At 37.6% G+C, this 14875-nt stretch overlaps 1 protein-coding gene across 1 annotated transcript in view; it reads right to left on the reverse strand.

The window, feature by feature from the left end:
* Positions 1-14875, reverse strand: part of DOCK2 (dedicator of cytokinesis 2) — a 293899-nt gene that overhangs the window by 20092 nt on the left and 258932 nt on the right. Inside the window, exons 42-46 of the mRNA XM_087709665.1 lie at positions 11000-11081; positions 4588-4672; positions 3871-3957; positions 2231-2407; positions 2028-2111 (exon numbers count right to left, since the gene is read on the reverse strand). Coding sequence (XP_087565791.1) covers positions 2028-2111; positions 2231-2407; positions 3871-3957; positions 4588-4672; positions 11000-11081 — 515 coding nt within the window. The remainder of the gene's footprint in view (positions 1-2027; positions 2112-2230; positions 2408-3870; positions 3958-4587; positions 4673-10999; positions 11082-14875) is intronic.

Consider the following 14875-nt stretch of genomic DNA (forward strand, 5'->3'; position numbering starts at 1 on the left):
ACATTGTCCATGGGATTGTGATGGGTCTGACATGACTTTGCAACTAACAACAACAATAATACATGAAGGAAACAACACTCATGAAATATGTTGCATACTCTCAGTTGACAGAGTAGCAGTGAAAGACTTGGAAAAGTATTTAGATATTATGTATCTATACCGACAAATATTAGAACTGTGCAGGCAATGTTTTTCCCTGTGGCACTCTAGGGAAGTAAAAATTGTACTTTGAACAAACAAGCTAGGAAGAATATTAGCACTTTTGAGCTCTGGTGTAGAGATGACTCTTGAGAATACTATAGGTAGCTAAGAAAACAAATAAATTATACAATGAATCAATCCAGACTTGTCAAGTGAGACACAAAATAACCAGGCACAAAATAACTAGATTTTTCACATTTTGGACAAAGTATGTAATGACCTAGTTCTCTTGAGAAATCCATATGCTGGAAGAAGAATCTGGGAGAAAGGAGTAGATTTCTAACAACTAGGACTTAATTAGAGCAGTGATGGATGCACCTTTGGAAGACATGAAGAATCAGATTGGAGACAGGTTTATCTGTGTTACTACTAAGCATCAACAGAAACTTGGTGGAGCATATTGATAATCATTCAATCAGCAATCAGAATGATAGCTATGTCCTCTAAACTCATGGGTAATAATAGACTATGGTCTTAGGCCTACACACAGTTCACAAGAGTTTAGAGCTCTTGTCAGTTGTCAAAAATCAGTGATATGCATTTCTCATCATTTTGAGGCACACCATTTTGCAATAGTAAATACTCATACTAAAATTGTGAAGCAGCTACACATTACCCAGATTTTACAAAAGCCAGAGAATTTCCATCTGTGCTCATTTATACCTTCCAATATTATGAATTGCTTTGTCTCCTGCTTTCAAGGAACTGGTAGAATGCTGATGTTTCCCCTGTTCTATCCAGAAAGACTGTGAATTTTCATGTTTCTCATGTAATTCCTCTCTTGGTACATGAAAAATGAGACTACACTAATGAACAGATCTATTTTTGTGCTTAGAGGTTGACTGCACTTGACTCAGAATTATTAAAACAAGTTGAAGTTCTAGCTTTCTAATATTCTAAATTACGTTGGACACCACCATTAACAGGAATGTCTTCTGAATACAATCGAGATATAGGGTGTGAAGATGTCACAGAAGACCATGGTGCTATTATGCACCAAAGGTATGGGGAGGTTTATGAAAACAACAATGGAGATGATATAAAATATATCCAAACACGTAAATGAAGGACTTGCTTAATAACACAAAGAATAAACATTTGTTTGCATGTATTATTAGTTGCTATTTCCACAGCAAACAGTAGCTATTTCTACTGATTCAAATGTCAGTAGAAGACGGAAGATACTGACAATGGTGGGTGACTTACGCAGAAACAAACTAGAAGCAAAAAATAGATTAGTCTCTGGAAAAAAAAAATAAAGCATTACCATTTTGCTACATCCCTCATAAAGTTGCTACATTTGGTATTTTAGCAAGAACATAAAAATAGAAGTGATATTTTCAGGAGTTCAGAGTGTTAATAGGTTGTTTTTATCCTGGTGAAACTGTTAATAGCAGAGAATTAAACATCATTCAAAACCTATGCAAAAATCATTGTTTTCTCTTGGTTCCTCTTTATCTGAAAGCAACAGAAATACTGTGATGTCAGTTTTTTCCCCTTTCTTCTTAACATTGCATAAGCATTTCTAAGAGTAGATATTCAACTTAATCACCATGGGACTCCTGATGTTTTTGTTCAGGAAAGGAGGCTCATTAAATGTAGATGAAAAACTTTTACAACATACTTTTATGTGATATTTCCAGTCACATTTCAGACAAGTATTCCTCTTCAAACAAACAAACAAAGGAAAACAGAAGGAAAATATGCATGCATTATATATATTGTGCTTCCCCTCTGGAAATGAGATCAATCAGCAAAAGAAAGTGGAGAAATTAATAATATTTATTTTTAAAAAAATCAGAGAATTGTGCAGAGCATTTCAATACCTGCCAAGCAATCAGGTCTTTGAGTCGGTTTAGTTTCTCCTGATCCTGTGGGTGATGCCTAGCATACTCATCTGTGAAGAAAGCCTGCAAGCAGAAAGGAAGTTGCTCAGTTTTTCATCTGAACGTGATATTCATGGTTTGTCCTGAAGATATAATATACTGGATGATCATTTCATTTTAAATACAATAACTAAATTTCTTACCTTTTCGTACTTAGCAAACCCTCCCATGACTGCTGGATCAACAATTCCATTCAGAAGCATGGACAGAGGGTTAATGTGAAGGTTCTCATCACTTTGATACTGATTGATCATCGTCAGAATCTTCTCATTTGTCATGGACATTGTTTCAATGGCATTCTCCAAGGGACTAATTGTAGTCTATGGAAGAAGGAACAAGATCATCATCATCAGTCCCATCTGAAACTTTAAGAACCGTGCTGGAACAATGGTTAGAATCAGGGGTGGGTTGCTGTGGGTTTGCATGGGTTCGGGCAATCCTCTAGCTAAGGACTTGCCCAGTTCAGCGAACCCACAAATCCCACCCCTGTCTGGCCCTGCCCCACCCACCCCACCCTGCCCCCCATGCCCACCCGACCCATCCCAGGAGTCTCTATGTGGCCTGTTTGAGGATGCCAGTTTAGTACAGAGCCTGCACAGATGATCTGGGAGGGCCTCCTGGAAGTTCTGGAGGACCTCTGGAGCCCGGGGAGGCAGTCTTTGCCCTCCCAGAGGCTCAAGGAAAGCTTTCAGAGCCTAGGGAGGACAAAAATGCCCCCTCCCCCGTGGTGCAGGAGGCTGACTAGGCCATGCCCACCATGGCCACGTCCACCCAGCAACTGGGCAGAGAACCCATTGCTCAAATTTTTTTTATACTGTTTAGTATATTTTATTTTCATTTTCATTTTCATACACTCACATGTATACCCCATACAGTATTAAACAGTAATTGCATCAATTCCTCTTGTCGACAATGCCCCAGAAAATAAAAGCCCAATATACCTCTTCCATTCTCCATACACCTCTTTCTTCCACCACCCTCCAACTTTCTGTCTTCCCTCCATCATCCCCCTCTACCCTACTTCCCCTCGCCCTCTACCACTCCTCTCTCCAGATCAGCTCCCCCCTTCCCTTTCACCTTCCCCCCCCGCACCCTCTCTCCCATCCCTCTCTACCCATCTTTCTTCTTTCCTACTCCTCCTCCCCTCGGTGTGTTTCCACTATATGTTAATGTATTTGGCTTATCCTATTTTTAAAGAAAAATTAGAGAAAAACAGTATACATGTAAAGTCACATTGCATTGAGATCTAACACATCATGTCTAGCCTAATGTATATCCCTCCCTCCCCCTCCCCCTCTCCCCATTGCTCAAATTTTTGAAGCCCACCCCTGATTAGAATGCAGTATTGCAGGCTACTTCTGCTGACTGACAGCTGCCAGCAGTTTGGCAGTTTGGGTCTCACCGGCTCAAGGTTGACTCAGCCTTCCATCCTTCTGAGATGGGTAAAATGAGGACTCAGATTGTTGGGGTTAATAGGCTGACTCTGTAAACCGCTTAGAGAGAGCTGTAAAGCACTGTGAAACAGTATATAAGTCTTATTGCTATTGCTGTTATGGCTTAGCTTGGTTGCATTGGAATCTGAGAGAATCTTTCATTCATTATGAAATGTGACCCCCAATCTCAAAAAATCAAATGCATATAGAACCAAGTTGCTTTGTGAGAAAATAGATTCCCTGATAACATAATACTTTGTTTTGTTTTTCTCATAAAATACCATCAGCTCTTTCTTTCTATTTCTGAAGGTTAAACCATGTGTAATACTTATCAGAATTCTCATACACACCTGTGACATGGAGACAACCTCAAACCAACGCAAGATTCCAGGGAGTTTATAAGCTGTAGTAAAAGATGTTCTCTCAATCCACATAGACTATTAAAAGACCCAGAGAAGAAATATTACAACAGTTAAATCATATTGTTAGAAAGTTAAGAGCTTACTGGAAATATAATTTAAATGACAGAGAAATATTTTCCTGGCATCAATATTATTTAAGAGAGAGAAAGGGGGAGAGAGATGATTTCATCATTTCACTTACAAACTGGAATACTTTAATACATTCTGCAATACTGTGCTCCTCAACCACCCAATAAACCCTAAAACCCAGTGGAAGAGAAGAGACAAGACTCAAATACTGAGGAAATGGAATGGCAAAGAACACCAATAACTTGATTTAAACTAGGATGATCTGAAATGTTTTAAAAAATGTTGTTTGATAACCAACATATCATTTGTGACCAGTTACTTATTATGTAACTGTATCCCAAATATATGGCATCCCTGAAATTCCTGAGAGCCAGCCCTGACAGAAATCATTCTGTTGATAGCAGCTGAAACTCAGAGTAATTTTACAACCTCCTTGTCCAGTCCAATGATGCTTCTGTGACATTTTGTACCTTTTCTGCCTACTAATAAAGTATGTATTATCGCCTGAGCAATGCCATGTGTCACAGCTGAATGATAGATAACATGGCTGTGTTCAAAACATAAAAAGATACTTACAGCAAATTCATTTTCAGGGTCAACTGATCCTTTCCTGGTTGGTCTTGAATAGTGGAATCTTTGCACATAGTTAGACTTATAAAAACTGAGAGACAGAGACAGAGACAGAGACAGAGACAGAGAGAGAGAGAGAGAGAGAGAGAGAGAGAGAGAGAGAGAGAGAGAGAGAGAGAGAGAGAGAGAGAGAGATTACAAACCTTTTTTCTCCATAAACTTCCATACAAAAATTCAACTTAACTTTATTTAGGTAATTTAAACATACCATATCCGCTTTTAATTCAAATATCTACATTGCACTCAAAGCACTACATTATATCTTGTAAGTATGTCTAAACCTGATTGGAAAGTGAGCCTTGGTATGTAATAGTCTAAAAAAATTATCACAATGTAGTGGTATACCAGAAACCTGTATAGGTATCTGGAGATGGTGCTAGTTTTGATCATGTTCAGCACATTTCTATGTTCCACAGATAAACAAGAAATGGAGAAACATACCCAATCTATAAGTATAATCTTTCATATTTTTCAAGCTATAATGTAATGAATCTTTGACTTTCACAGGTTGATTATGAACACTTGGCAGTGGGACAAGTGGTGGGATAACAGCCGGTTTGCTGAGCACATGTGCAGTGCATGTGAAAACTTACCTTCTACTGCAGCCCTGCTGAATAAAACAGGTGAGGCGTGGCAATCTGCTCTGCCACACCTTTCAGCTGGACTTCAGAAAAGGGAATATAGGTGAGTATAGCACAGGAGCGGACAGGCCTACCTGATCGTGGGAGCGAACCGGTTTGCTCTCAGTTGATGGTCAGAGCTACCAGTTTACCTGAACCGGCTGAATCCCACCCCTGTATAGGGTTTGATTTGATTGTGACTACAGATAGATCCCAATCAATTTGATTAACTGCAAATTATAAATTAATACACCTTGTCGCATATAATGCTAGCCAAAATTTAGTTAATGTGAGAGTAGTGCACATGTAGTTGCCTTTGGTAATATAAAAAATAATAATCATTGTGTGTGCAAAATGAAGAAAAGAAAGGTTCCACTTAAGGAAAACATTCCTGATTCTCATTGCAATTTTCTCTTCTGTTCAGTATGCATACTTTACTCTCATTCTTCATCATCATCACCAGGCCTGGGGGTAAAGACCATAATCCGCCCCCACCCGAATGTTGTATGAATGTTGCTTGATTTTAATTATATGTTGTGTTTTTTATGTTATTGTATGTCTTCCCCTCCCATACAAGTTGTTAGCCGCCCTGAGTCCCCTCAGGGAAAAGGGCGGCCTATAAATAAACTCAACTATAACTATAACTATAACTATTCACTTATATCAGGGGTGTCAAACTCAAGGCCCACAGAGTGCTTAAATCTGACCTGCAGGACCAACCTGGAAATAGCAAAGGAACGGCCCATGGTGTTTCTGGCAACCAAAATGGAGTGCCCCCCCATGCCCCATTTTTGGCCTGGATGGCCTCCTGCAGCATCCTGTCTGTCCCATCTCTCCCTTCCCACGGCCCATGGAGGAGAACTACAATGCTGATCTGGCCCTCAAAGAAATCCAGTTTTACACCCCTGTCTTATATGATGTTACACCTCTTTTGTGTCATTTTTCCAATAAATATCCTTTTTCATGCTTCCCACTTCTGTGGTACTTATTTTTATTTCTTTGATGTCAGTTTAACATCCAATTACATTATGTTCACTTTATATTCATTTTCTAGGAAAATTATTTTATGTATTTTCATTCAGGGCTAATATGTTCTCCTCTTCCAATTATATGTATTTTCTCCCCAAATTCCCTCATTATATCACCAAAAAATAGTAAACCTATGTGTAAAAAGTATGTGCCCCCTCTTCCTAGGTAGTCCTTGTTTAACAACCACCCTGTTTAGCCACTTATAGCAGTGATGAAACAAGTAATTTTGTGAGCAATCCTTCCAATTACAATTTTCATAGGGTTGTAAAAAAAGAAAGAAAGATCATAAGCAGTCACAGTGTCACTTAGCAACTTTCTTGGTAAGTGAAATGGCCCAGTTGTCCATCTCAGTTGTGTTCACTAAGTGAAAACTACTTGTATGTAAAAACTGGTTGGCCAGAAAGAGATAGCATAGTAAAGTGTTGTGGCCCAGCAGGAGCCGTTGGACTGCCGACAGACTCCGATAGTGAGGGACCCTATGAGTCGGCTCTGGAAGATGTGGAGGACCCTGGGCAAGGTTCAGACTCTGAGCAGGGACCAGAAAGGCTGGTTGGCCACCAGGAGGCGCCTGAGGCATGGAGCAGTGGTGAAGATCGAAGGGAGTCTGTCCCTGACGTCAGGCACTGGAGCAGTGGTGATGGTCGAAGGGAGTTTGTCCCTGATGCCAGGCAGAGGAAGGTGGAGAAGCGAAGGCAGCAATTATGGAGACAGACTCAGGAGATAATCAGGCCCAGGTGTTTGTGATTTGGCTCCTCCCAAGAGAGTATATAAGAAGAGACTTTGGGAGGAGACCTTTTGCGGGACACAACCATTATACTAAGCTGGACAAGCTCTTGTGTGTATCTCTTATCTGTGGGAGTCTGGGTTGCTGCCAACGTCTTGTCTGTGAGTTATTACTGTGAATAAAGCGTGGCTAACAGTAAGCTTCTGCCGGCGTGACTCACTGGACGGAGGGGGGGGGGGTCAGAACAGTAAAGTATAAAAGAGAAATGAAACTTCTCTGAAACTATTTCCCTGCAGAGCATGTGTCTAATCTTTGTTACCATCTCATATTTCTATTACATGCAGAACATAGAAAATTGCTTCCAGACTTACAGCAAATAGGAACAATGAGCACATTGGTCCTGTTATCTCAAATGCATGATCAAGCTATTGTTTTTAAGACTTAACAGTTTTAAAATGGGAAAAATAAAGGATAATAGTTATCCAGGTATTTAATGAAAATCAATGGCAGCTGCCATTGTTTGCAAAGGTCAAAAAAACATGGAGCCCCATCTGAGCATTCTAAATCACAATCTATAGAAGTCTAATTCTACAGACGCTGCTTCTTACTGTGGCTAATTTATCAACATTCACCCTTTTCACTTTATATAGGCTCACATAAAACACTTTGTTTTACAGAAAGCTATAAATGACCTGAAGCAGATGATATTTTCCCTGCTAATACGTGTAATATTTCAACTACTTTGCAGCCCTAATAAGATCACCTGTTATTGTGACAACTCCATTTACAGTACAGCAATCTATAGATTCAAAAAAGCATGAAGCCATAAAATGCCTGTAGTTTGTGAAGAATAAGAAATAGATTCTTGGAAAAGACTCTAATGGAAAATAATGTCAGGATTTTTAATCTAGAAGCTCCCATGCATGTCCCACATCCGTCCAATTGGGGGTATGTATAATACGATGTAATAATGCAATGACATACTCAACATGATTTAAAGAACAAAAATTAAGGAGTGAAAAGACTGTTTGGGTGTAGCTGTACATACACTGACCTATTCGTACACAGAAGCAAACACACACATACAGATATACGTATGCACACACATACATATTTGAAATAAGGATATAACTTTATTCTTTTCATACTGGGTATTTTTTTATCTAAATTTGATGTCTTGATATGTATTGACTTTTGACCTTGATTGCCTAATCAACAGAAAAGAAACTCTCTTTAAGACATTGCAGAAGGCAATAGACTTGATGTAGCAGAAGACAGAAATGAGTGGGTCAATGACTTTTCAAGATAACATGGCAAGAAGAAAATAGACAAGAACCCAAATGATATAGTGACAACAGTGTGTCAAAAAGGAAAGAAAAGGTTGGAACTATTCCAAAGAAGGGGGGAAAAAAGATCCCTCAATCCTACTGGCTTTATTGTTAACAAGTGCTTCTCTACAGTTAATGTCGTGGCAGGCTTGCCACCTTCTCATTTTCACACAAATGACGGTGGAAACTTAAATTGAAAGGGTTTGGTCTAATACATGACAGCTATTGCATTACATTTGAATTATCATTTCCTTCAATCAGCTACATTTGGCAACATTAGTTAGATTGGTGGTACACCAACAGGTTTTTCCTTAATGATGGAGAGAAAAAATAAATTTAAGTAATGACATTACAGATGGAAGGACAGTTACAAAGATATGAACAGTGTGTGCTTTCAAGGTGCCCTCTATTAGGCCGGTAATTTGTGCATCTCATGGTAGAAGAGCCTTTTCATTAGCTTTCAGATGCAGGTGGGAAAATGCTTTATGCTGCCAATTTTAAAAGTTCCTTACAGATGAAGAATATTAAAAAGAAAACTTGGGTGAACTAAAGATGTCACTTATTGATTGTCCAGTATCTAAACTTCTATTTGAAGCAAACTTTAAATCAGAGCTGATTGTAATCAAAACATGTTGTTGTTAAGAACAACTGTAATTTCCTACAAATTACAACAAGTGACAGGATATACCAACCATGGCTGATCTTGAAAGAGCCAAGTAGAGGTTAGGCATGGTTTATCATTTAAATGAGAGAACACCAGGAAAGCCAGCAAATCTGAGCTACTTTGGGAAATAAAATAAAATCATAAAAAGATACAAGAGCAAATCACTTCTGTTTAGTTAGGAGCCATGGTGGTGCAGTGGTTGGAATGCAGTAATGGAGACTGACTCTGTCCACTGCCATAAGTTTGATCCTGACCAGCTTAAGGTTGGTAAAAGAGGACCCACATTGTTGGAGGTAATATACTGACTCTGTAAGCCACTCTGAGAGTGCTGTAAAGAACTGTGGAGAGGTATGTAAGTAAGTACTATTGCTATTTGTCAAAGAAAAGTAAACGGACTAGGAATCAAGCTCAACTTGAGTAAATCTTTATCTTTCAAAAAAAAAAGATTTTTTAATCCCATCTTTATTATTTTTATAAATAACTCAAGGCAGCAAACATACTTAATATTCCTTCCTCCTTCTATTTTCCCAAGAAATGCAACTCTGTGAAGTGAGTTGGGCTGAGAGAGAGTGAGTGGCCCAAAGTCACCCAAATGGCTTTTATGCCTAAGGCAAAACTAAAATTCACAGTCTCTTGGTTTCTAGCATGGTGCCTTCCCACTAGACCAAATTTGCTCCATTTTACATAGACTAGACTAGACTAGACTAGACTAGACTAGACTAGACTAGACTAGACTAAACTAGAATAGAATAGAACAGGATAGAACAGAACAGAATTCTTTATTGGCCAAGTGTAATTGGACACACAAGGAATTTGTCTTTGGTGCATATGCTCTAAGTGTACATAAAAAATACATTTCTTATCTTTTAAGAATTAAGCCCCCAAATAAAATATTTGAACTACATAACAAAGCCATGACACAGAGGCCTCAGTATTGTCAAAGGGTATCATCCCTTCTTATTTCTCTCACTTTCTCCTCTATTCATCACATACAGTTATCCTGTCTTTTAGACACCATTTTATTTGGAAATGTTAGCAGGCAGAAAGAAGAAGATGCTTTCAGTTCATCCCCTAGTAAAATAAAATCTGTTAAGCTTTGATTAAGAAAATAATGAAAGTTAAAATGCCCTATGTCCTTGTAGCTGTACCAGAGAAAGGGAGTATTCTCATTGCAATAAAATAGATCAATGTAATATTGACTAACATCTACCAACAAACAATTTTTCCCCCTCAAGGTGGATAGACTCCAAGACCTCTCATTTGTTCCCATAATGAAACCTCCAGGTTTGATAATTTATTCTTGAGAACATCATCAAAGTTATATTTTAACTCATTAAGACTGTCAGCCTGTTCCATTACTTGCCTGCTAATTTAATATGTGCATGGCAAACAGAATGTAAGTGATTGTACCCAGTAGATACCTTTTTTTAATCTGGAGACTGTGAAATTTTATATAGAGGAAACCTTGTCACAGTTTTATTTGGTTGATGTGGCTTTTTCCCATGTAGAGTTGCAGACTGCTATGACAAATCTTATTTGTATTTCCAAGTCTGGAGAATGTTTTCCCATATCTGATCATTCTAATCCAATTTATTTATTAACTTACTTGATTGACATGGCCACCCATCTTATAAATTCAACTCTGGTATTCTAATACGTTAAAAACAATTTAAAAAGTATCAACGAACACATAAAAACCTACAATAATATCGGAGAACATATCCAATAAATACTCAACAGTAACAATAAGAGGCCATCTAACCTCCTGACCTTTGTGCTCTGGAGCACATCCATGTCTTCAGCATCTTCAGAAAAGGCCAGTAAAGTAAGATCAACCTGACCTTGGAAGGTATGTTATTCCAGAGGGAGGATGGGCTTGATTTGAATTACATAATGCAAATTAAATTTCCAACTTTTATGAAAGCTACCTATGACTTGTGATAACTTGTGTTATAGAAATTTTTACATGATCGATAAGACAGTAAGGACTTACTTGATTACTTGATCAGGCACCGGCTTATTTTTGAATCGAAGTTGTTCCTCCAAAACTGGTTGCACAGTGAAGCATTGTATATCTAAAATCATAAGAGCTAAGGACATTATACCATTAGTGGACACAAACAGTCATCTGGAAACAAAAAAAGTCTTCACAATTGTTCAAGAAGAGTCTTGTATAAAATTAGTACATAATTATATTAGTAAAATTCATGATTTGGCTTAAAAAGTAAGTGTACAATGAATTGAACGTACATTAAATCCATGTTCCAAATAAATAATACATTATCGATAGAGGAAAATATTTGTAGTTCAGGTTTGAAAAAAGGGCTCCTTGGCATTCTCGAGCTTGGTTGTTATCTTGCAGATGTTTAATTATCCAAATTATGATTCATGATGATTGCATTTATCTTTTAAGTACACTGAGAGCTTATGTACTGAAGACAAATTCCTGTATGTCCAATCACACTTGGCCAATAAAGAATTCTATTCTGTTCTGTGCTCTTCTGTTCTGTGCTGTGCTGTAGCATCATCAGTGCTAGTAGAGTGCAGGGTTTGTTCTTATTTTACATTCTAGTCCTGCTTGTCCTGTCAGTGTTGGTGGGAGTCGTTGTTGTAGTTCTTTGGTTGGACTGTTTACCAACCAAGGTATGCAGTCCAATTCCTTAAGAGTAATTTGAAGTGGACACACAATCCACTACCATCAATCACTGACATTCACAGCAACTTATAGCAAGCCCATCAATAATATATCTAGCTGATCAACCGGAAAGTGCAAAACTCTGCTTTTGAATAATGCCATTCCATTCAGATTTTGTTTCGTGTTTTGAGCATGGTATCTAGCAATGTCTAAAAGAACTTAGGAGCTATAAAGAGGAAGCTGCAGAACCAACCAAGCACTAATCCTTCGTTACATTTTTAAGGAGCTTTGAAATAACAGCATCTTTGCAAGATGTTATACATGTGAATCCTCCATGAACTAGGAAGTGTTCTTGCTAACAGAAATTTGTCCTATCCATATACCTACCCTCCAAAACTGCAGAGTAGCCAAAAAGAAAGGTGATTTGTGTGATTTCAAATCTATTACAATAAAGCTGGAAATACATAAGCTCAGCTCTTATTATGAGATCACAAGAGCTTAAAGTTGGCTTTTACCTGGGGCACAGTCCTCCCATGGTGGTATCTGAGTGATTAAACTTATGCTGCTGCTTTAAGGCATCTTATTCTTCAAAAGCACTATTGCAGATTTACAGAGAAGCAGACTGAAATTATATGGTGCAAAGACTTCAACTGACACTGTAGAGTTTGTATACTATATTTCTGTGAGATGGACGTGAGCAGGAATATATTATTAGCAAGAGCTGTTTATGTTGTGATAGAGAAAAGAAATTTGCAGTTGTCTTATTCACCCTGAAGTGTTGAATGTAACCTTAGAAGAGGGCAGTGTTTTCGGTGTAAAGGATTCATCTATAGATGTCCTGTTTATGTTTTGAAGCAATAACCCTTTATCATTCCTTCAGAAGCCTTCCTTTATGATGTGGGAGATGAAAAGCAGCTTTTCAGAGGAAGTACAAAAGTACATAAAGCAGGAATCACTGCCTGTGATGGTACTGCTTGTCTTATTGAGCTCTCAATAGCTGCTTAGATGCGTCTAAATGAAGAAGACCTTGATTGAATTGCCCATCAGGTAAACATTCCCACCAATAACTCATAGATAACACTGCACTATTATTATTTATTCTGTACTCAAGACTGAAAACAGAATAAACCATGTTTTCAAGCAATGAGGATATACAACAAGAGCAGAACCATCATACCATTTTCACATCTCTTAGAAAGTTATGACATTTCTCCAGCATTGCTACCTGATCTATAATCATGTATAATTACTGTAGGGGAGTTATGAATAAATGCCTTCTGCCTTATTGAATTTCAATAAGAGAACTGACAAGCATTTAGCTCAGAGACTCAAAATTAATCCAACGCCACTTAGTATCTTCAGTAGACTTACACACTGCCAGTCTCTATCTAACTATCAACTGTATCTTTCCATGATTCATTTACGAGGAAACTGAGAAATGTGAGACCCAAATTAAGTAATGGAAACCCTAAGAAAACAGGTTTTCCTGTTAATTATCTTTTCTGGATTATCAATGGTATATTGCAATGCAGAAATGCTCTGTTCTAAAGCCAAACTTTGGGCCAAAGTTTCCAGGGCTTAGCAACTTAATCTTGTAGACACTGCATTCTAAAATTAATACAGGTAGTTCTCAACTTACGGCCACAATTGAACCAAATATTTATGTTACTAAGCAAGTTAAGTGAGTTTTGCCTCCTTTTACGATTTCTCTTGCCATAGTTGTTAAGTGAATCTCTGAAGTTGTTAACTTAGTAACATGGTTGTTAAGGGAATCTCCCTTTGTTGCTGACTTTGCTTGTCAGAAGGTTGCACAAGGTGATCACATGACCCAAGGATACCGCAACTGTCATAAATATAAACCTGCTGCCAAACATCTGAAATTTGATCACATGACCACAGCTGCCGTAGTCATAAATGTGAAAAAGAGGTCATTTTTTTCAATGCCGTAACTTTAAATGGTCACTGAATGAATGTAAGTTGAGGACTACCTGAATTGAGCTTGTCTGGTAAGCCAAAATACATGATGATGAATAATTTGATGATATGTTGCTGATGTGGATTTTCCTCCTGAAGCAGAATGTACATTCAGAGACAGAGTGTGTTTGTTAACATTTGCATTTAGACAATATTCTGTATCTGCATGTAAAAAGGAGAAAGGGAATTTACTGCTTCAAATTGCACACTATATGTTTTAATGTACATGCTAAAATGATATGTTGCTCTTTTCAGAGAAACAGAATAATATTTTTATTGATTTCTATTGTTTTAAACTTAAAATCATATTCAACATCTGGTGTTTCTAATAAAAAAACTGAGCAGTATAAATCAGACTTTGGTGGCAGTTTTTTCTGTATCTGCTGAACATTCAAGAGTATATTTAGGTGAACTTGAACATTATAACATAAAGGGAGAAAAAACATCAATTAGTCTTGTAGATAATACTTGAAGTATCACCCTTATATAGTGCTGCTTAAAAATAGACCAGAAAGATATTTGATACACAAAGGCTTATCTGTGAATTCAGGGATAAAAGCTGCCAGTATGATCAAACCGGACTCTGAGGAGTTGGCTATTTAATGATTTAAAGTTTAGTCAGAGGGCCTTGGTGATTTTAGGATTTAACTAGAGGCCTTTTACATATCTGGTGGTTATTGTAGGAGTAATGCATTTCTTTGAAGTTTTGATTTCTTGGGAAAATTGATTAAATATGTATTTCACTACTTATTATTACTTCTCTATCATGATACAGGATACAGATATCCACAACTTTCTTTAGGATATTATGAAAGCATTACATTTATAGTGTTGGCAAACTTAAATATTTTAATAGGTAAAGAACTGATGAAAAAAACCAGGTAGCATGTGTGCCATAGTGTCCACTTGAAAAGGAGAACTCTACAGGTGATCCTTGATTTACAACAGTTTGTTTAATGACTGGGGCTGAAAAAAAGTGACTTATGACTGTTTTTCCCACGACCGTTGTAATGTTCCCATAGTCACATAATTAAAATTCAGATGCTTGGCAACTGGTCATATTTATGATGGTTGCAATATCCCATGGTCATATGATCACTTTTTGAGACCTCCCAACAAGCAAATTCAATGGGGAAGCCAGATTCACTTAACAACCTGGTTACTAATTTAACGACTGCGGTGATTCACTTAACCATTGTGACAAGAAAGGTTGTAAAATGGAGCAAAATTAACATATTTCTCACTTAACAACAGAAATTT

This window comes from Thamnophis sirtalis, unplaced genomic scaffold (assembly GCF_051295495.1).
Source record: "Thamnophis sirtalis isolate CommonGarterSnake01/CBP01778 unplaced genomic scaffold, rThaSir2_p1.2 scaffold_3, whole genome shotgun sequence".
Lineage (NCBI taxonomy): Eukaryota > Metazoa > Chordata > Lepidosauria > Squamata > Natricidae > Thamnophis > Thamnophis sirtalis.